The following is a 21,320-nucleotide window of genomic DNA, read 5'->3' as shown; positions in this document are numbered from 1 at the left end:
GGAGTGGACCACATCCACTTGGACTAAATAGGCGAGGACTCCCTGCAGCTCTATCTCCCTGCAGCAGCACCAGGGATGGAGGGGGAGAGGTGCCTCTCCCTGTGCGGCAGCTCCGGGGCTAGGGCCGTAGGATAGGCGCCCTTCTCCCAGCCCCTGCAGGTCCGGCTGGGGCTAGGTTCAGGGAGGAGCGTCTCGGCTGCGACGGGTCCAGGCTGGGGTTGGGTTTGGAGAGGGGTGCCCCGTGATAGGGCCGGGCCGCCTTGGCCAGGTTCAGATCTGGGATGCCCTGGCTGCAGCTGGGGCCAGGTCTGGCTGGGCTGCGCTGCCCTGACCACGGCTGGGGCTGGGCTGCGCGTGGTAGGGGCACCCCGGCTGTGGCAGATCCAGGCTGCTGCATAGTTGAGATTGGGGGGCTGCTGTGGCAGGTTAGGGGCAGGGCTGGGGTGCCCCTCCTGGCTGTAGCAGATCCCCTGGCAGGTTCCCTGAGCGCTTGGGCAGCGTTATATAGGCTGCTGCACGGCCACGCAGCTTACAGGGAACTTAGGCCTTGACATAAATCTTGGACATGCCAGTAACACTTAATAATTTTTTGGAAGGTCGTTTTGTTCCAACATAATGAGTCTCCACAGCACTGGGTAGTGGAGGAGATGTGTCTCTTTATATTTGTGTTGCAATCCAATATTTCGGAACTAACTCTTCCTTTAAAGTATTATGATTTTTGTTCCCTTTGCTTTCCAGCTGTCTTTCTTCAGCAGTGCCATTTTCTTAGACAGGCGGGCCATTCTGAGAAAGCTGTGTCTTTGTTCCAAGCCCTGGTTGATTTCACCTTCTTTAAACCTGACAGCGTAAAAGATCTGCCAACAAGAGGACAGGTAGCAATTTCTATTTAGAACTGTTTTTCACTCTCTCATTGCATGATCTGTTTACGTTGGAGCTTCAGCACTGACAGAAAAATATTTGCTGATTTAAAGATGTTAATCAAAATTAAAAATTGATTCACTATTTAGCACTTCTTCAGGGTGGTCCCTGCATTCTCCCCTGATTGGGAAAGGCAGCTGTAGTGCTGTGAGCTTCTGGAACCTTCTGAAACACATACCCAACAGGGAATGTGCACTCTTATAGCAATGAATATTGGTACCTCAGGTTATATAAAGGAGGTGCAGCCCACCCCCTCCCCCCTTGTCATCTCATCTCTTCCTTCTGCCCAATTGCAAGTGGAAGAATTCAGCTGGGTGCCCAATGTCTGGTTTGCCCAACTTATAGTGAACACTTTCCTTATCCCTTTTCTATCTTTGGTGTAATTAGGATTGTGTAAATAGTATTATGTAATTTTGTTATTATAGGGAAAGCGGGTAGTGACCCTATTATTTAGATTACTTAACAATTTCCATTCTAAAAGATTCTTGCAAGCTTTTCTTTGAGATGCTCTGACATTTCCATTGTTTGCAGCAGGCCTTTGACATTCAGGAGGAGGAGTGCCCTCAGGCCATAGAATCCACACCTTTGAGTGACTGAGTTATATAGGCCTAACTCCCACTGGAGACAGTGCTATGTCCATGGGAGGGCTTCTCCCATTGACATAAATACTGCCCCTTGGGGAGGTCAAGTACCTTTGCTGATGGGAGAAGCCCTCTTGTCGGCGTAGGTAGCGTCTTCACTGAAGCACTATGGCAGTGCAGCTGCGCCACTGCAGCCTTTGAAGGCCATGTCTACACTAGCAAGCTTACAGCAGCACAGCTATACTACGGCTATTACATGGTCACATATTATTTTTTCCACAGGACTGCTGCACTCCCCTCTCGCAAGCACCCCCCGTCTCAGTGCATGTGCCCAGACACTCACTCTCTCTGTTTGTGGTGGGTCTTCGGTGACTCAGCCCTCCGGCCGAGTCAGTCTGTATGTGAGATGAAAATCAAACCCTTTCTGGGATTTAAGTCCAATGGGGGCCTATTGTAGTGCCTTCTGTAAGGTCCCTTTATTTGCAGCCCTAGCTCCTATTGCAGTATGCTGGTTTGAAATGTCTCTCATCCCCTTCTGGACTCCTTTGAATTGTCCCTGCTCTTAAAGCAGTCCTGGCCCTGATGTGGGGCCACATACCCCAGGGCTCCCTTCCTGGAGAGTCTTTGATTCTCCAGGCCTTTCTGGCCCCAGCTTTTCAGCTGGCCCACTAAGAGAGTTCTTTTCCCCTTCTGGGATGTATCACAGTCCAGACCACTTTCCCAGTGACTGCCCTCAACTCCAGGTCCCAGCCCAGGGACCCTATAGATAGCAACCATCTGCCACATCCCTTTAAATAAACTGTGTTGCAGCTACAATTCCCTGGGCTACTTCCCCGTGGCTCCAGCACATTCTTCACCTTTACTTCAGGGCCTTGTCCTGGTTGAGTCCTAGCAGCACAGAACTCCTTTGTGTTCCCCCTGGCCTCTGCCCGCACTGCTCTGTCCAAGTCCTGTAGCTCTCTCAGCTAGCCAGCCAGCCAGCCAGGCACACTATCCACACTCCCCCAGCTCCATTAAGGAACTGATCTCACTCTGGCCCTGCAGCTTCTCTTAGACTAGCCTGCTGGACCCTGATTGGCTGCTTCCCACACAGCCACTCTAGGCTGCTTGGAGGACCTCTCTACTGCCCTTTTCTGGGGCAGGGTGTGGCAGGGCTTCAAGGCCTCGAGCAGGGGGCCTCCGGACCTAGCCCACCCTGTCACAGTAAAACGTTCTCATCTCTGCTCACTTTTTCTTGTTTAACAAATGTATTGGCAGGTTGTATCAAGAACGTGCACAAACTGTTATTACAAATTGTATATCTATTTTAAGAAGAAGCACTCTCTCACAAAGTTAGTATATGCACTGTTAGGAGCTGTATAGAAATAGATTCACTGCCACCAAAAAGAAATAATGTTTTTGGGAGGTTCACAAAAAAGAAATCACTTTTGGTTCTATTTTATGGCTTTCTGTACCACTTAGTAAAGAAAAGAGACATCTATTGAGTTGTGAAATCATAAACTTAATTTTTTTAAATTTATAAAATGCATGCAGTTACACATCACTTTGTATATAATACAAAAATACACAATGAGGACCTAAAACAAAACAAACTAACAAGTTACATGCAACACTGTATATTCACATCCTGTCAGACAAAAACTTGGGAAAGGATGGACTCTGCCTCATTTCTAAAGTTTCGTCTGTGCTGGGGATTTTTTTTTTTTACACATTTCCCACCTTTGCTAACACCAATTTAGCTCATATGGTGTTAACACCTTGGGAGCCCTGATTTAGGCAGACTGCCGCTCATGTTTTAAGCACTGTCCTCTAATCCTGCCAGCTGACATGGTTATTAAAACACCAACGGCTCATCTGCGCTTGGATTTGCATCTTTACTAATACCAGTAGAACTTTGCTGTTTTAGCAATGGTGGGAAATTTTTGTAAAATTTTTCCTAGTGTACATTAAGGTCTAACTGTCCATTATAATAGCTGGTTGAATTTCTTCTTCATCTTACCACATCCTATCTTGTAGAACATATTCAGGCTTCTCATCTGCTATATATATTTCTGCTTTAAGTGTAGCTACATGGTGTTCTGGTGTCCATAACTATTTCTGTACTTATTGATTTGGTACCACAATAAGAACTTTGAGTTGTGACTCAGAATTACATGAAATTAGATGCACTATTTCTGATCAGTTTTCAGCATCCCATTCAGCTCAGTGACCCATTTAGTATTTATTTATAGAGCGGTTATTCCCACACAAATGACTCAAGTGCTTGAATGGCCAGAGGTGGATGATGAGTAGCTACTGTCCTGCTTCCACTAATTGACGTGATTTGTAGGAGCCTCATTGCCCATGTTGTATGCAGCAGCTAGCTTGCTCATCCATGTTAAAAGTATACCTACAAAACTTTTTTTTTAAACTTGCCTATATTTCTGTGTTACTTTCTTTCTACTGTGTGCTAATTTAGTTATTCCTTTTTTTTATTAGTGATAGCTTGACAGGATGGACTGCTAAGTCATTTTTAAATGTGGCTACAACATTGAAAATGATATATAGAATGTTTCTTGCCTCAACAATAGGTAGAGTTCTTTGAACCATTTTGGGATAGTGGAGAGCCTCGGTTTGGAGAAAAAGGAGCAAAAGGCTGGAAATCATGGATGCATCAACAAGAAAAGGGAGGCTGGATTATCATCAATAAACCTGGTAAAACTGTACCCTTTCATACGTTAGTTTTTGACAAGTTTTTTCTTTGCTTTCTCCTATTTATTAACTCATAAAGGCTTCTGGTTTTATTCAGAGCCTGAGAACATTGAGAGTTTCCATAAATATCTATATGTCAGAAACAAATTAAGCCACATGGGCTGAGGGAAATATATTGTAGTTTTCTTCGTGTGCCTTTGCATGTTGCAGGCTGTTCCCAGACAAAAATCTTCACCAAGATAGAGATACAGTTGAAAATATATTGCCCTTTAAAAAAAAATAGAGATTTATTTTAAATTAGAACAACCTAAAACTAGAAACTCCAGTTTACATTCCATTTGCAATCTTCATGCCATTCCTGCATCCTAATCCACTTTCCATGATCTACCTATAAATTGGAGACCATTGCCAGTTACTACACTCAAGTTAAGTCTGCCTTTGTGCACATATGAATTCTAACAGTTTGCTCTTCAGTCTTATACTTTATTTAAGGTTAAGATTTTGTTAGTTATTTTTAGTAAAAGTTATGGACCGGTTGCAGGCAATAAACAAAAATTCACAGGAGCTGTGACCTGTGCAAGACTTACTAAAAATAGTGGGGTGGGGAGAGGACTGTGGGGGGAAGAGGAAAGGGGAAGGGGAAGGAATGGCAGCTGTAGCCCTGGCTGAAGCCATGGGGCAGAGGCATACAGAAATAGCTCCAGCCCCAGCCAAATCCGCGGAGGGCATGAGGGGCACACAGTCCCGGCTCTGTCCGAAGTTGCAGGTCAGCGGTGCACAGCCCCGGCTCCCGCACTGATGAAAAGCGGTGCACAGCCCCGGCCGTAGCTGCGTTGTTGGGGGCACAGCCCAGGCTCCTGTTGTAGCTGCGAGGGGCGTGTGCAGCCCTGACTCTGGCTGAAGCCACGGGTTGGGGGTGCACAGCCCCAGCTTCTGCTGCAGTTGTGAGGGGGGAGCACAGCCCCAGCTCTAGTAAAGCTGTGGGTCAGGGGCGTACATCCCCGTCTGCAGCCAAAGTTGTGGGTTGGGGGTGCACAGCCCCAGCTCCATGCCGGCTGCTGCCAGCTGAAGCGAAGTCACGGAGGTCTGGTAAAATCACAGAATCCATGACTTCCCTAACCTCTGTGACTAAATCATATCCTTAAATATGTGTAACATAGCCTGCATCGTCAATCCCAGCCAGTATCTGATGTAGGGGTCTCCATCAGATATGAAGACAGTGGCAAGGTTTATCCTTAGAATTTGAGCATGTGGATTTGGTGCCCCATAATGTTTGATATTGAAAAATGGTTCTTTTGTGTTCGTTTTAACTATGTTGAAAATCCCACTATTTCTTGACCATTTTTAATATATTTATTTGATATGGCAGGCCTAGCCCAGAGGCCAGGAAGTCAGACATGCAATGTCCCTCCTGCCTTGAATTAGAAACCATCTCCTTGTCTTGGGCTGTGATGATTCATTGCTGCAGTAGTTGCCACCTGCATTTAGTTAAGTGCTGTCGTGATTTTAAATCCCAAAGCACCTGTCTTGTGTGTTCTTTTGTTATGTTGCTCACGGAAAAATGGATTCCATGATGGTCCATCTTTCCTTGAAAATGGCCCCTCCCCAACTTTTCCAGCCCATCATTCAAGGGAGAGGGATATGAATATTCAGCTGACACCCACCTGTATCTGCATGGGTTAAAGATACTATCCTTATGAGCCCCTTTGAATATATGTGAGTGAAATTTTCTACTGGAGCAGAATGGTAGTAGCACTGATCCTGGTAGTACTTTCCGGCTTAAACTTTACGATTCTGTTGGCTTCCCCCTGCCTTACTAGGGGTTGTTGTCTGTGATGCTACTTCTGGGAGGAGGCATTGCCTCTAAAGTCAAACATCTCTCACACATCAGCATAGTAGGGCCTTGCCTCCCTCTTCAGGTGGGGCAGAGAGATTGGAGCATTTTGCCCTGGGATGACCCTACCCCCACCCCAACCCCCTTTGCTCAGCAGTGCCTGTTGGAGACCTTTCTGTTGTCCTAGGTGTGAAACAATGGTGACTTAGAAGACTAAGGAGGGAGTAAAAAGAAAAGGAGGACTTGTGGCACCTTAGAGACTAACAAATTTATTTGAGCATAAGCTTTCGTGAGCTACAGCTCACTTCATCGGATGCATCAAGGAGGGAGTGCTGCTGTGTCTCACGAAAGAACTGTTTGAAGCAGAGAGTATAGGTTAAGGAGAGAGTACAGGGACTGAAGGTCTCATCATTACCTGTTTCACCCAAAGTGTGGGGGAGAGAGTTGAGTGTCAGTCAACACTAGATGACAGGAACAAAAGCTTAGAGTTGCTGCTACAGTAGTTTTATGAGGGTGGGCTGGAGGAATGGCAATTTTCCTCTTAAAAACTACAGCTTAACGCCATGGCTTTGAAGACTTTTTTGTTTTTAAGGAGGAGGAATTGTTTTGAAAAGCTCCCCTGCAATCCTATTATTAGGCTACACATTTTTCCATGGGTGCTCATCACTGTAAATGCAAAATTGACATTACAGGCCAAAAAAAAAAAAAGCTTTTAACTATCTAAAATCCTACTGTACATTATAAAACTGCAGAAAGAAAAGGAGGACTTGTGGCACCTTAGAGACTAACCAATTTATTTGAGCATAAGCTTTCGTGAGCTACAGCTCACTTCATCGGATGCATACTGTGGAAAATACAGAAGACATTTTTATACACACAAACCATGAAAAAATGGGTGATTATCACTACAAAAGGTTTTCTCTCCCCCCACCCCACTCTCCTGTTGGTAATAGCTTATGTAAAGTGATCAGTCTCCTTACAATGTGTATGATAATCAAGGTGGGCCATTTCCAGCACAAATCCAGGGTTTAACAAGAACGTCGGGGGGATGTAGGAAAAAAACAAGGGGAAATAGGTTACCTTGCATAATGACTTAGCCACTCCCACTCTCTATTCAAGCCTAAGTTAATTGTATCCAATTTACAAATGAATTCCAATTCAGCAGTCTCTCGCTGGAGTCTGGATTTGAAGTTTTTCTGTTGTAATATCGCAACTTTCATGTCTGTAATCGCGTGACCAGAGAGATTGAAGTGTTCTCCGACTGGTTTATGAATGTTATAATTCTTGACATCTGATTTGTGTTCATTTATTCTTTTACGTAGAGACTGTCCAGTTTGCCCAATGTACATGGCAGAGGGGCATTGCTGGCACATGATGGCATATATCACATTGGTAGATGTGCAGGTGAACGAGCCTCTGATAGTGTGGCTGATGTTATTAGGCCCTTTGATGGTGTCCCCTGAATAGATATGTGGGCACGGTTGGCAACGGGCTTTGTTGCAAGGATAGGTTCCTGGGTTAGTGGTTCTGGTGTGTGGTATGTGGTTGCTGATGAGTATTTGCTTCAGGTTGGGGGGCTGTCTGTAGGCAAGGACTGTCCTGTCTCCCAGGATTTGTGAGAGTGTTGGGTCATCTTTCAGGATAGGTTGTAGATCCTTAATAATGCGTTGGAGGGGTTTTAGTTGGGGGCTGAAGGTGACGGCTAGTGGCGTTCTGTTATTTTCTTTGTTAGGCCTGTCCTGTAGTAGGTGACTTCTGGGAACGCTTCTGGTTCTATCCATCTGTTTCTTCACTTCTGCAGGTGGGTATTGTAGTTGTAAGAATGCTTGATAGAGATCTTGTAGGTGTTTGTCTCTGTCTGAGGGGTTGGAGCAAATGCGGTTGTATCGCAGAGCTTGGCTGCAGACGATGGATCGTGTGGTGTGGTCAGGGTGAAAGCTGGAGGCATGTAGGTAGGAATAGAGGTCAGTAGGTTTCCGGTATAGGGTGGTGTTTATGTGACCATTGTTTATTAGCACTGTAGTGTCCAGGAAGTGGATCTCTTGTGTGGACTGGACCAGGCTGAGGTTGATGGTGGGATGGAAATTGTTGAAATCATGGTGGAATTCCTCAAGGGCGGCTTTTCCATGGGTCCAGATGATGAAGATGTCATCAATATAGCGCAAGTAGAGTAGGGGCGTTAGGGGACGAGAGCTGAGGAAGCGTTGTTCTAAGTCAGCCATAAAGATGTTGGCATACTGTGGGGCCATGCGGGTACCCATAGCAGTGCCGCTGATTTGAAGGTATACATTGTCCCCAAATGTAAATGTCTGTAGGCTGCTTTTGCCGGGGACAGAACAGGAATGGAGTCTTAGAACTTTTAGTAAGTAATCTAGCTAGGTATGTGTTAGATTATGATTTCTTTAAATGGCTGAGAAAAGACTTGTGCTGAATAGAATGACTATTCCTGTCTGTGTGTCTTTTTTGTAACTTAAGGTTTTGCCTAGAGGGATTCTCTGTGTTTTGAATCTAATTACCCTGTAAGGTATCTACCATCCTGATTTTACAGAGGTGATTCCTTTACTTCTATTAAAAGTCTTCTTGTAAGAAAACGGAATGCTTTTTCATTGTTCTAAGATCCAAGGGTTTGGGTCTGTGGTCACCTATGCAAATTGGTGAGGATTTTTACCAAACCTTTCCCAGGAAGTGGGGTGCAAGGGTTGGGAGGATTTTGGGGGGAAAGATGTGTCCAAACTACGTTTCCCAGTAAACCCAGATAAAGTTTGGTGGTGGCAGTGGAAATCCAAGGGCAAAGGGTAAAATTAATTTGTACCTTGGGGAAGTTTTAACCTAAGCTGGTAAAAGTAAGCTTAGGAGGTTTTCATGCAGGTCCCCACATCTGTACCCTAGAGTTCAGAGTGGGGAAAGAGAGTGGGGTGGGGGGAGAGAAAACCTTTTGTAGTGATAATCACCCATTTTTTCATGGTTTGTGTGTATAAAAACGTCTTCTGTATTTTCCACAGTATGCATCCGATGAAGTGAGCTGTAGCTCACGAAAGCTTATGCTCAAATAAATTGGTTAGTCTCTAAGGTGCCACAAGTACTCCTTTTCTTTTTGCAAATACAGACTAACACGGCTGTTACTCTGAAACCTGTCATTATAAAACTGTAGTCTGATTCCAACACTGGATTTTAGGTTCAGTGAATATTTTTAATCTGAGAAGAATTTAATTGCATTGGCAAGATCTAATGCATGTAAAATTAAAGTCATTGAAAATATCAGTCAGTTTAAAACAGTGATACCAATTTTAATTTGTAATGTTTAATGCCGTAGTAATACTTTTCATACAGCTAGTGCTTTGCATTTTTAAAATACTTTCTGTACATTAATCCTCACAATGCACTAATGAAATAAGTAAGCGTGATACTCATTTTACATATGGGGTAACTAAGACAGAGCAAATTATGATTTTCTTTAGGCCACACATGGAGTTGGTGTCAGAACCAGAATGAGAACTCAGAATTTTTCAGTTCTCAATCTTGTATTTTACATATATGAAGTTTCAGGTTTTGGATGGGTGACTTTAAATTTTGGTGTCTGGGTTTTTTTTTGTTTTCTTTATTTTGTAGATGATGAGGAGGAAGATGGAGATGAAGATCAAGAAATAAAGGATAAAACTCTACCCAAATGGCAAATTTGGCTGGACATTGAATGTTCCCGTGAAACAAGGCATTGGCTGCCTTGGCGACCTGACAAAACTAAAAAGCAGACTGAAGAAGATTGTGAAGATCCGGAGAGACAGGTCATTGTGATATATAAGACAACGTGTGTGTGTGTGTGTGAGATTTCTTTACATTTAAGTTAATCTGTCAAGGACTCCATGCATAATTGTTTTAAACAAAAATAATAATGATTTTGGAAGATCTTGGATATCTCTAGGGCAGTGGTTCTGAAATTTTTTTTTTTTACTTGGGTGGGACTGAAAATTCACCAGTGGTTTCTTGCTGGGAGCCATGCAAGTCCCCCCCCAAAACCCACTGGTGGGCTTGAGGTAAGGTTGTTCCAGGGAGAGAGGAGGTACTGGTTGGTGAGGGTAGGCTGATGGGGCTCATGGAGATCAGCTATTATGTTGGGGGGAGGGAAGTTCCCAGGAAGAAGTGGAAGGCTAGTGGAAATAGGAAAGGGCATGGGAGTTGAGGTGATGCTTCTCCCTTTTCTCATTGTTTAGCTCCAGAACTGTGCTACTTCACAAAGCTGAAGCTGTCTTGTTGGCACCAAAGCCTATTGGACATGCTGCTTCGCCTCCCCTGGAGCTGAGCACAGTGCAGGCATCAAGAAGGGAGGAGTTGCTGTGGGTTAGAGGTGGGGGTGGAGTGTGCTGATCTTTCTCTCCTCAGACTGTCTCTGGGTCCTAGCTACTGCAAGGTTTGGCCGATTGATTTTTGTTGTTGTTGTTTTGCCCCTGCCCCCGGTTGATTGTGCCCTACAGCTTGAAAAAAACTGCTCTAGGGATTGGAAATGGGAACCTTTGACATGTAGGTCATTGGTTTATATCCAACCTGTGTCAGTGGTGAGAGATAGCTCTGTGGTGGCATTTCTAAAGTGTGGTAGTGTTCCCAGTCCAATCCTTTTGCAGATACGTCCTTATTCATAAAATCACTATCACATTTGAACTGTCCCTACAGTTTTATAAGTCAAGGCTTGAAAAATTTACCAGACATCAAACCATAATCTGTATAATCAAGGTGTTGCCCTGGATTTGGGGGTTGTGCATACCCCAGAATATGATCAAGCTAATTGCAACCATATTATGTGCATTCAGCCACCGTGAATTAATGAAATAGAACACCACACAGTTAAGGGTTAATTTGTAGACAGGCTTTCAGAAGCAAGGTCAAAACTACTGTCCGTTTTGCTAATCAGAATGCGAGGAGGGGAGAGGAAAATAAACAACTGAGACTGAAAACCTTGGTGGAAGGAAGACCTTGAGTTTGGACGCCTCTGATATTAGGAAGTTTATTGAAAATTAGGAAGAGTGATGATCTAGTAGCGGTCATTATGACCTTTGTGTTTTGTAGAAGCTAGTTATAAAAAGTCTAGATAATAGAATGTACTTTGGAGCAGTCCTCTAAAGCCATCTTGAGAGACGTTTTTCCTGATACCTTTTCTCCCCGGTGGGTGAGCAACTGGCAACTGCGAACCTGCTGTTAATTACTTAATAATAGGAGTACTTGTGGCACCTTAGAGACTAAGACTGATGAAGTGAGCTGTAGCTCACGAAAGCTCATGCTCAAATAAATTGGTTAGTCTCTAAGGTGCCACAAGGACTCCTTTTTGCGAATACAGACTAACACGGCTGTTCCTCTGAAACCTTACTTAATAATGTACCAGGTATTAGGTAAATATCTGGGATGTGCTAAACCTATTGCTTATGTCTGTGTGTGCTTAAATCTAATAAGCTGCTGTTTTAGATAGAGCATGCTTACTTGCATTAATCTTATCAGATGGAATTGCTGTCTTCCTATTGATTTATTCCTGACACCGCCTGGAGTGAAATAGTTAAGGTGCCCCTGCTGTGGGTCCTGAAAACCCTGGGTAACCAAGGAAGATGCAAAAGACAAGGATGGGAAGGTGGAAAAGTGCTTCTCAGCAGGATCTAGAGGCCATACTCTGCTTATGGCTCAGTACCCTTGTCGCTTCATGTGCTTGAAAGGAAGAAGGTGCTGAGACTTCGACCCCTGCTTGAGGGCTTCCACCTTTATAGCAACCTCTCGCTAGTAGGTGTCTTACAAATTTTAAACTTCTGCTGCTGTAAGGGAAAAGAAATTTCTTCAAATTATCCTTGCTATTGGTTCTTCATGTCAGGAGATTTTTGTCAATCGTGTCTGTGATTCCATGCCTGCTCCCTACATATCCTCTTGCTCTGGTATGAGAGTATATAGGAAGGGGCGGATGCTCTGCCACTGCAGTTCCTTCTCAACCACGTGTGGTTTGAGATGGAGCATCATTGTGTCCGGTAGCTAGCTGACCCAGCATGCTGACTTTTTCTTTGTTTGTTTATATTACTTTTTGTTTATTTGATTATTTTCTTGTTTAATTTAGCACAGCTTTGTGCTTTTTTGGGAGGGGGGTGTCTTTGTGTCTCAGGTTTCTTTTGCCCATTCCACTCAGCCCCTCTCCATCTGCGGCCTTTCTTCTTGGATTATGCCAAAGATCCTGGGCTTCAAACCCTGCCAGACCTGCCACAGGTCCTTCCCTGTCAGCAAGGGGCATTCCAGCTGCCTTGAAGAGGTGCATGTCCCCTCCATGTATAGCATCTGATCAGCAGCATATCCAGAAAGCTGAGGAAGGGTTGATTGAAACTGCTTCTTATAGAATATTCCCTGAGACTTGCAAGGTCCCAGTCCCCCCTATTGTTCATCTGCCTCAACTGCTCAGAATGTTCCAGTGGCTGCCCAAGCCTCTGCTCTGGTAACCACAGACCTGGGAGGGGAGCCTTCAGAGTCTTCAGGAACATCTGATAAGAAGAGACCCCATTTCCCTGAGAAAGATACCAAGAGAAGGGGGAAAGTCCCCCTCTAATTAGAGAACAAGAAGACTTCGTGTCCCAATATGGGTACCATTAAGGCTTTTCCCTCCTCTGATACTGAAATCCCAGTACAACTTCATAATGCGTACTGAGAAGACTTCTGCAGTACCAGTGTTGGTACTGAAATAGGAGCCTTCTAAATAAAAGGATTCCTTGAAGACTTGGGACTCGGTCATCGTCCTTGGTGTCACTCTGCTCAGGCCACGAGAAAGAGCGCATGGCCCGTACTTCGGTACCGTTCCAGGTATCTCTTGACATGATGACTCCTGAGGAACAGTACCCAGATTCTCTGGTACCATCCAGGATCCTCTCTAATGAAGACCTTTGAATCCTGGAAAAGCCCAAATCACCTCTTCTGAGGGCTACTGAGAGGGATTTCCCACCCATATTGACATTACCGTCTGGTACTATACCACCTCACCCTTTTATGAAGGCTCGGCTGTCCTTACTGATACGGTTGCCAGTCCTTTCTTGCCCTCTGGTACTAAAATGACTCCCATTACTGACACCTGTTGCTCATCCACTAGACATGGGTAAGGACACTTTCTTGGGCTCAGCTGTGTTTGTCTAGAATTCCACCACCTTTCAGCCTTCTTTTATAAAAGGGATTAAGGGCAACCCGGAGAATTACAGACCAGTCAGCCGAACTTCAGTCCTGGAAATATGGAGCAAATAAGTAAGCAATAACTTTGCAGACACCTAGAAGATAAGGTGATAAGTAACAGTCAGCATGGATTTGTCAAGAATAAATCATGTCACACCAACCTAATAGCTTTCTTTGACAGGGTAACAAGCCTTGTGTATGGGGGCGGAGGGAAGTGGTAGATGTGGTATATCTTGACTTTAGTAAGGCTTTTGATACTGTCTTGCATGATTCTCATCAACTAGGGAAATACAACCGAGACGGAGCTACTATTAGCTGGGTGCATAACTGGTTGGAAAACCATTCCAAGAGAGTAGTTATCAGTGTTTCACAGTCAAGCTGGAAGGGCATATCCTTCGTCCTCTCATGGGAGCTGCTCTAAACTCCCAAAACTCCAGAGGGTACCAGTCCACATAAAGAGTACTTGTGGCACCTTAGAGACTTAACCAATTTATTTGAGCATAAGCTTTCGTGAGCTACAGCTCACTTCATCGGATGCATGCAGTGGAAAATACAGTGGGGAGATTTTATATACACAGAGAACATGAAACAATGGGTGTTACCAGACACACTCCTCTCGTTACAGTGTTTATGGTAACACCCATTGTTTCATGTTCTCTGTGTATATAAAATCTCCCCATTGTATTTCCCACTGCATGCATCCAATGAAGTGAGCTGTAGCTCACGGAAGCTTATGCTCAGATAAATTTGTTAGTCTCTAAGGTTCCACAAGTACTCCTTTTCTTTTTGCGAATACAGACTAACACAGCTGCTACTCTGAAACCAGTCCACATACAGGTTCTCTATGATTTCATTCCCACACTATAGCAGAGCCCACAAACAACAGCAAGGGCTTGTTTTCTACTCCTAGGCCACATGGCAGCCTGTACATTCATAACATTTCTGATGTCCTCAAGCCTGCCTCAGGGCTGTCTACACCCCTAATAAGCATAATCTGTCCAAGCAGGTGTCAATACCTCAGAGTGTTCTTGACTCCTTCAACTGCTGGAAGGATCCTCAGAAGGTCTGTGTGGGAGTTGCATTCTCTTATCCAGCCTCCACAAAGATCACCACCACGGATGCTTCCCTGATCAGCTGGGGCATCCATTTCTGGGACTTCACAGCCCAAGGCAGATGAACTCTCCAGCAGATGTGTCTCCATATTAACATTCTCCATCTCAGAGCAGTCTAGTATCCATGCCATTGCTTCCTATCCAGCATCAGAGGCCACTTGGTCAGAGTAATGCTGGACAGTGGGTCTACAGTATAATGATTGTCAAGGAGAAGCAAGATCCCAGTCCTCGTAGTTAGAATCCATAAAATTATGGAGTTGGTGCATATCCTGTCACATAGAGATCTCGGCAGTTTATCTGCCAGAGCCACAGAACACCACAGTGGACTCCATGAGCAGGCATTTCTGTCAAGACCTTGCATGGGAGTTGAGCGATGCAGTATTTCAGCATATTTGTCGCACCTACGGCTTCCCAGAGATCGATTTCTTCACAACACCATTCAACACAAAATACCGGTGCTTCCAACTCACTGAGAGGCACCTTCCTTACCCCTTGGCCTTACATTCTGCTAAATGCTTAATCCTTCCTCCCATGCCACTGCTTCTCAAGCTCCTGAATAAATTGAAAAAAGAGAGATTTGTGACCATCCTTACAGCGCTATCATGGCCAAGACAGGTCTGGCTCCCAGATCTGGTGCACCTATTACCTGCGACTGCCTCTTAGCCTTCCTCTGACAGTGAATATTCTGACCCAGGAATCTGGCACCATGACCCACCCCAATCTCTCATCACTTTAACTCAAGGACTGGCTCCTCAATGGCTATCTGGCATAGAACAGGATTGCCCTCCAGAAGTTCAAACCGTATTGCTGAACAGTAGACAACCCACCACAAGGATAAGTTACCTGCAGAAGTGGAAACATTTCCAAGGGTGGTGTTCCCAACTGTCCATATCTTCTCGCAAGTTGCTCCTCATGCACGTTCTGTATTACCTGCTAAATGTAAAACCATAGGTTTATCACTGAGCTCAATTAATGTTCACCTGTAGAGCCTTTTACCCCCCCCCCCCCGAGGGATTTCAGTGTTTGCTCACCCAATGACTGCATGATTAATTAAGGGTCTGTTTAACCTTTTTCCTCCTGTCTAAGAACCTACTCCACCATGGGATTTCAATTTAGTCCTCAATGTCCTGAGAAAATCCCCATTTGAACCTATGGGGAGCTGTTCCCATTTCATATATACTTTAAGACCACATTCCTAATAGCCATTATCCTGGCCAGAGGAGTAGGAGAACTAGGAGATCTTATGGCTGAGCCATTGTGCAGTGTTCTGTCACAGTAGAGGGACTTTACATACCCATCCTTGCTTCCTACCTAAACTTTCATCAGAATTTCACATTAATCAGAATGTCTGCTGGTGTTTTCTTGAGAGAGGAAGTTAGTCTCTGCACACTTGATGTAAGGAGAGCCCTTGCTTTTTACCTTGATAGGACTAAGCCCTTTAGGGCTTCCTTCAGACCCTTTATTTCCCATGGAGAAAGAATGAAAGAGTATCCAATTTCCACTCAGTCTGTTTGAATGGGTTTTTGAGATATATTTTGACCCGTTCCAAAGCCTTTGGGGTGCATCCTCCACCAAGGGTGATTACCCATTCCATCAGGGCTCAGTCTACCTCAGTGGCGTTACTGAAGAACATATCCATCTCGCATATTTACAAGGCTGCCACCTGGTCTTCGGTGCACATGCTATATTGTAGCAGTATGTTATTGCATGTGCTTCTAGAACTGATGAAGCCTTAGAACAAACTCATCAATGATCTGTAGTGAATTTGTCTCCTCAGCACTCTCCTCCTTAATTGGGGTACTGCTCTGGAATCTTCTGACATGGAACACCCATCGGGACAAAAATATGAAGGAGAGATTACTTATCTTGTACAGTAAGTGGAGTGCTTTGAGATGTTTTGTCCATATGGGTGCTCCACTACCCACTCTCCTTCCCCTCTGCTTTGGACTTTGTGGTTGCAAAGGAACTGGAGTGGTGTGGGGGTCCACCCATCCTTGTACCCTTATATAAGAGCATGAGAATGTGTAGGGTGCAAGTGTGGACCCATGGACTAATGATAAAAATCTCTGATCAAGAGTGCATGGGCATATGCAAATCCTCACATGGAGCACCCATAGGGATGAAACACCTTGAAGAACTCCAGTTACTGTACAGGTAAGTAATCTTTCTGTCTCTTTTCTCCTTTCCAGACCTCCCTAACTGCTGTAAGAAGTGGAGAGGGTGTCCATTACTCTGCCTCTCCCACAGCCTCTTTACCATTCTTCCAGTTGTGTTCTCATTCCTTGTGAATAGCTGAGTGCCTGCCTCTTTGTCATTCATTGCTTTTTCAAGCAGCATGAAACTGATGTGATTTTGGCAATGTTACTGTTGCCCAAAGGGTTCTAAATAGACAGTGAACTTGGCCATTGCCTTGTTAATACCATTCTTCTGCTCCTTGGTGTGCAGGTATGCAGAGACAAAGCACTAAGCAATAGTGGCTGGGGGACTCTTTGCCTGCCTAGGGAAGAAGAAGGCATAATAGCTCCATGAGTGCTGGAAGGAGTTTGCTCACTAGCAGCAATCATAATACCATACATTTTTCTTTAAAGGCTGCTGCAGTCACGTCCCTCAGCACTTGCCTCCGGTACTAGCAGCACTCCATGTCCCCAGTCCCCTTGGTCATGTGCATATATTGAGGAGTGTAGAGCTGCTATCTTTGTTAGTCAGCCCCGTTCTCAAAGAGCTGCCTGCAGCATTGTGGCTGTCTTTGGAGTTGTACCAGGAGAGGGAAGGAGCTCGAGCTATTTGTGCTCTCTGTTCCCCCACCTCCCCTGCACTCTTTTCACTAATCCAGAACTGTAGAAGTCTGTTATCTGCAGATTGGGTCTGCAGTCCTCTCTGGAAGGGGGCTATTACTCGTCTAATTTGCCTTGTTTTTCTTAATTTGAATCAAGTTCCATCACCATTTCATATTCATTTTTGAAAATCTTCATTTAACTCAGAAAGATGCTTGATAAATTATAGACTTATTTGGTTGAATTATAATTAAATTAACTGTTTTATTCCTTTTTCTAGGTATTGTTTGATGATCTTGGGCCATCTTTAATCAGACTTTCTAGTCCAGATCTTCAGTTTCAGCTGCTGTACTCATTTCTGCAATTCTTGGGAGTTCCATGTGGGTGTAGTCTCTTTCCTTCAAATCTCTATATCGCAATGGATGAGAACAACATCTTTGACAATGGGCAGTCTGAAAGGCCGCTGACTTCTTTTGACTCGCTGCTTTCTGGAGTCAATAGTATTGGCCATATGGACACAATGACCAGAGGGAGACAGCACATAGGACACAGTAAGGAAGGAGAGGAGTTCATACAGAATGTCTTTCATTTAATATTGCCATTATTTTCAGGAAAGGAAAAGTCAAACCTTTCTGTCTGTTGGCTACAATATGAAATCTTAAAGGTAATTAAATATTTGTGCACTGTCTCTCAATGTGGCTTATAGTTTTATTGTGTACATTTTTATACCATTAAAATAAGCAACATTAAGATAAAGTGAAGGTTGAGCACTCAAATGTCAGGAAAAGCTATAGTTAAGGTGGTGTACTCAGCTTTAACTCCATTCACTTATGCATATGTATCACAGTTGTCTATAATTACACAATAACATGTTATTCTTTGAAAAATAGTATAATTTTTCTACATTCTTAGATACATGTTACATTGTCTATTGTTGTGTAATACTTTGTGTATGCTAGAGAGAGTCCATAAGTGGTGGTTATACAAAATGCACAATTAGAGAGGCAAGAGCTCCTTGTAATAATTTTACAACCCCCTTTAAACTTATAATAAGAGTAAAAAATGTGTCAATAAGAATGATGAACCTATATAAATTGAGTATTTTTTTTGGGAGGTTGACAAAGAATAGTGGGGCAGAGGAAAGTGAGAGTTTCTTTGCTTTAAATTGTAATAACATTTTCAGCACTTTGCAAAGTCTCCCCAAATTGCCTGTCAAGAAACACTAATATGTGTGGAATGCATGTGAAGGCAGCTTGATAGGGAGTGGTATTCACCTGCAGCAAACAGATCTGACACTTGGCAAAGGATTCAGTCTTTTTTAGGCCTACAAAGGGGTTTTTAGCCTTTGGTATAGCTTCACCAGTGAAGATCCCTAGCTGTAGGTATGACGCATTGGTATGTCTTATCACAGTTTTGAACCATAGTAAAGCACATTGGTAAGTAATGGGTTTACAGTCACATCTGAGTCTACAATAGAGGCTTGCAGCAGTGTAGCTGCACTGGTGGCTAAAAATCCTGGTGTGGAGAAGGCCTCAGTTTCTCTTTGCTGATTCTCTGTTCCTTACAACCACTCCCTGCAGTATAAGTGACATATGACATCAGCTGGCTGGTGGCCCAGGATGGGGAGGGAAACAGATTAATTTTTTTGCATAAGAGCGAAGCTAAGGTGATGAGGGCATTTTTCCCTCCCATCCTCCCAGTGGTTGTGCCTATGGGAAATGCTGTTGACTCAGTAATCTTTAATGGGCTAGTGATGCTAAAGAATACAGAAATAGAATAATGAACCCAAATATAACTATGGGTTGTTGTTTTTTCTTGTTGTTTTTTTTCCTCCAAATTTTGTTCTGTCAATTTTCCATGCAGGTTGGTCAATGTCTCCAAGCAAAAAACAAGAAGAAACTGAAGTCACAGGGAAAGAAAAGCAAAAAACTAGCCAAGAATCTCCTTAAGGCATCTGAAAACCGAAACAACCTTTCCCTCTGGAAACTGTATGCCTACTTGGAATGGTTACTTGGCAACACAGAAGATGCTAGAAAAGTATTTGATACAGCTCTTTGCTTGGCAGGAACTGAAGGAATGAGAAATACCCAACTCTGTAGTCTGAGCCTGCTTTATGCTTCACTGGAAGTGGAGCTACTAGAGAGTCTGGAGGAAACTGTTATGTCACGTGCTGTACATATATTGACCAAACTGGCTGAAAGTGGGCCATATGTACCTTATCCTGGGCACGTGTTATCTGTGAATATCTTGAAAGCTCGGAAGGCATATGAGCATGCGTTGCAAGATTATTTAAATGAAAGTCCAGTCTCTAATTGGGATCAGGTCAGCAGTTCTAACCAACTGGTTAGTTTAGTTGGTTGTTATGCACTTTTCCAGTATTTGACTGTTGGGATTGATGCTGCTGTATTAATATGTAGACATATTTCTGAAAAGCTTAAAGGTTCTGCTTCACGGAAGTTTGAAGGTATTGGAGAAAATCTTGGCATTCATAATTTCCCCACTGCTCTTGAAGCAGTCACACTCATGCACACAAATTTACTCAGGTACCATATGAAAGTTAGCATTTACCCTTTAAATCCACTGCGAGAGGCACTAACGGAAGCTTTGAAGCTGTATCCTAGCAACCAGTCTCTTTGGAGGTCATATATCCAGATCCAAAGCAAGTCTCACAATGCTAGCAAAGCACGAAGATTTTTTGATAGTGTCACAAGGTCTGCTAAGTCCCTAGAGCCGTGGCTGTTTGCAATCCAAGCAGAGGAGATGAGAAAGAAGCTTGTTGAGAATGTTCAGAGGTAATAGAACTCGAGACAAAAATAATACTGTCCGCTTCACTCTTCATCTGTAGCTATCAAATCACTTTACCAAGGAGGGTGGGTACTGTCATTATCTTTACAGATGAGGAAACTGAGGTTTGGAGAGGGTATTTGTTCAAGATCTCTCAGTGAATCAGTGGCAGAATCATGAATAGAATGTAAATCTCCTGACTCTTGTCCCATAGTCTTTCTGTTGGATCACACTGCCCTCAAACATTTTCTCAAACCACACAAGTGACAGTCTTGTTCTTGAGCTGTCAGTATAATGAAGTCATAAATTGTAATACTTTGTGATAAAATGTAAAGGAAGACAGCATGTTGCAATTTAGAACTTGCTGTTGGTTGCAGTCTGGACACTGTATTTTGACTGTTGTAACAAGAAGTCTCTTTAAATCACCAGTTGACTATCATAAATATCAGATTAATCTTTGCTCATTGGTGGAAATTTGAGAATAGCCCATGCCTTCTTCCTTCAGAGGACAGGGGCAATTCTCAGGTCTTTGATAGTGAGCAAAGAATTGCCTAGTGTGCTAGTTGGACTGTTTTAATAAATGAAAAGCCCACAATGCTCATTTTACATCATCTGAACACATTAAGTGATTTAATCTGAATCACTGCCACGCAGAGGGAGATCAAGGAGACCTGGTGCTGTAATGGAGAAGAGATCAGAATATTACGAGCTTTTAAAAAATGGATGATTGCAGCTCAGTGCTGTCGGTGTTTGCCTTTTGCCTTCGGTCAGATTACTTTCCCTGCAGTATTTCATTCTTTCCTGAATGAAGTCGTCTTTAACCCAGACACCTTTGTGCAGATTGTATTATCCATTTGTATAAATTCCAGTTGACTATTACAGGACAAAGATACAAATGATTAATTAATTATGCACAAAATATGTTGAATGCCCCCACTAATGAGGAATAAGAGGAATTCAGTAAATAGAATCTCTAGTCTTTTTCAAGATTCTTTTTAGCCTCTACAAACTCTACGTGCTCTTTCAGGTTTGCTAAAGATGTATTTTGGGAAATTTCTAGAGAACGGAGAAGGAGCTAGCAAAATGGAAGGTCACTAACTTTTTTTTTTTTTTTGTATGCTAGTATAGTTTGTTTATGTGCTAAATGCACCCCCCCAGCCTTGTTAGTTGAATGCAAACCTATTCTTAATTAAGTTTTTGTTTTGGCCTTTTAATTCACCCCCCAGACTCCATTGTGATTCGTTATGGGAACTTGCACCTATAGGTGATTGAGGCTGACTACAGTGTTGCTTCTTAAATGGTGTCAAAAATATTTCATCTCTGATCACTGATGTTTTTGTGTTGTTTTCAGCATTCTGTGTTAATTACGCTATTTTTATTAGTTACTTAAACGATTGTTATTCATTCTTCAGTATGTTTCTGAATGCAGAACAGAATGTGCAGAACACATTAG

At 43.5% G+C, this 21,320-nt stretch overlaps 1 protein-coding gene across 3 annotated transcripts in view; it reads left to right on the top strand.

Annotated features, from left to right (window-relative positions):
- NRDE2 (NRDE-2, necessary for RNA interference, domain containing) overlaps window positions 1–21,320 on the top strand; it is an 80,761-nt gene that overhangs the window by 42,748 nt on the left and 16,693 nt on the right. For all 3 annotated transcript variants that reach the window (XR_007357399.2, XM_048855801.2, XM_048855800.2), the window contains exons 7-11: window positions 739–872; window positions 4,070–4,193; window positions 9,634–9,806; window positions 17,364–17,747; window positions 18,947–19,875. Coding sequence is in view for 2 of the 3 variants with exons in the window: in XM_048855801.2 (XP_048711758.2) it covers window positions 739–872; window positions 4,070–4,193; window positions 9,634–9,806; window positions 17,364–17,747; window positions 18,947–19,875 (1,744 nt within the window). In the remaining variant the exon portion in view is untranslated. The remainder of the gene's footprint in view (window positions 1–738; window positions 873–4,069; window positions 4,194–9,633; window positions 9,807–17,363; window positions 17,748–18,946; window positions 19,876–21,320) is intronic.

This window comes from Caretta caretta, chromosome 6 (assembly GCF_965140235.1).
Source record: "Caretta caretta isolate rCarCar2 chromosome 6, rCarCar1.hap1, whole genome shotgun sequence".
Lineage (NCBI taxonomy): Eukaryota > Metazoa > Chordata > Testudines > Cheloniidae > Caretta > Caretta caretta.
The sequence above is the reverse complement of the archived record's forward strand: the minus strand, read 5'-3'. Positions and strand labels throughout refer to the sequence as shown.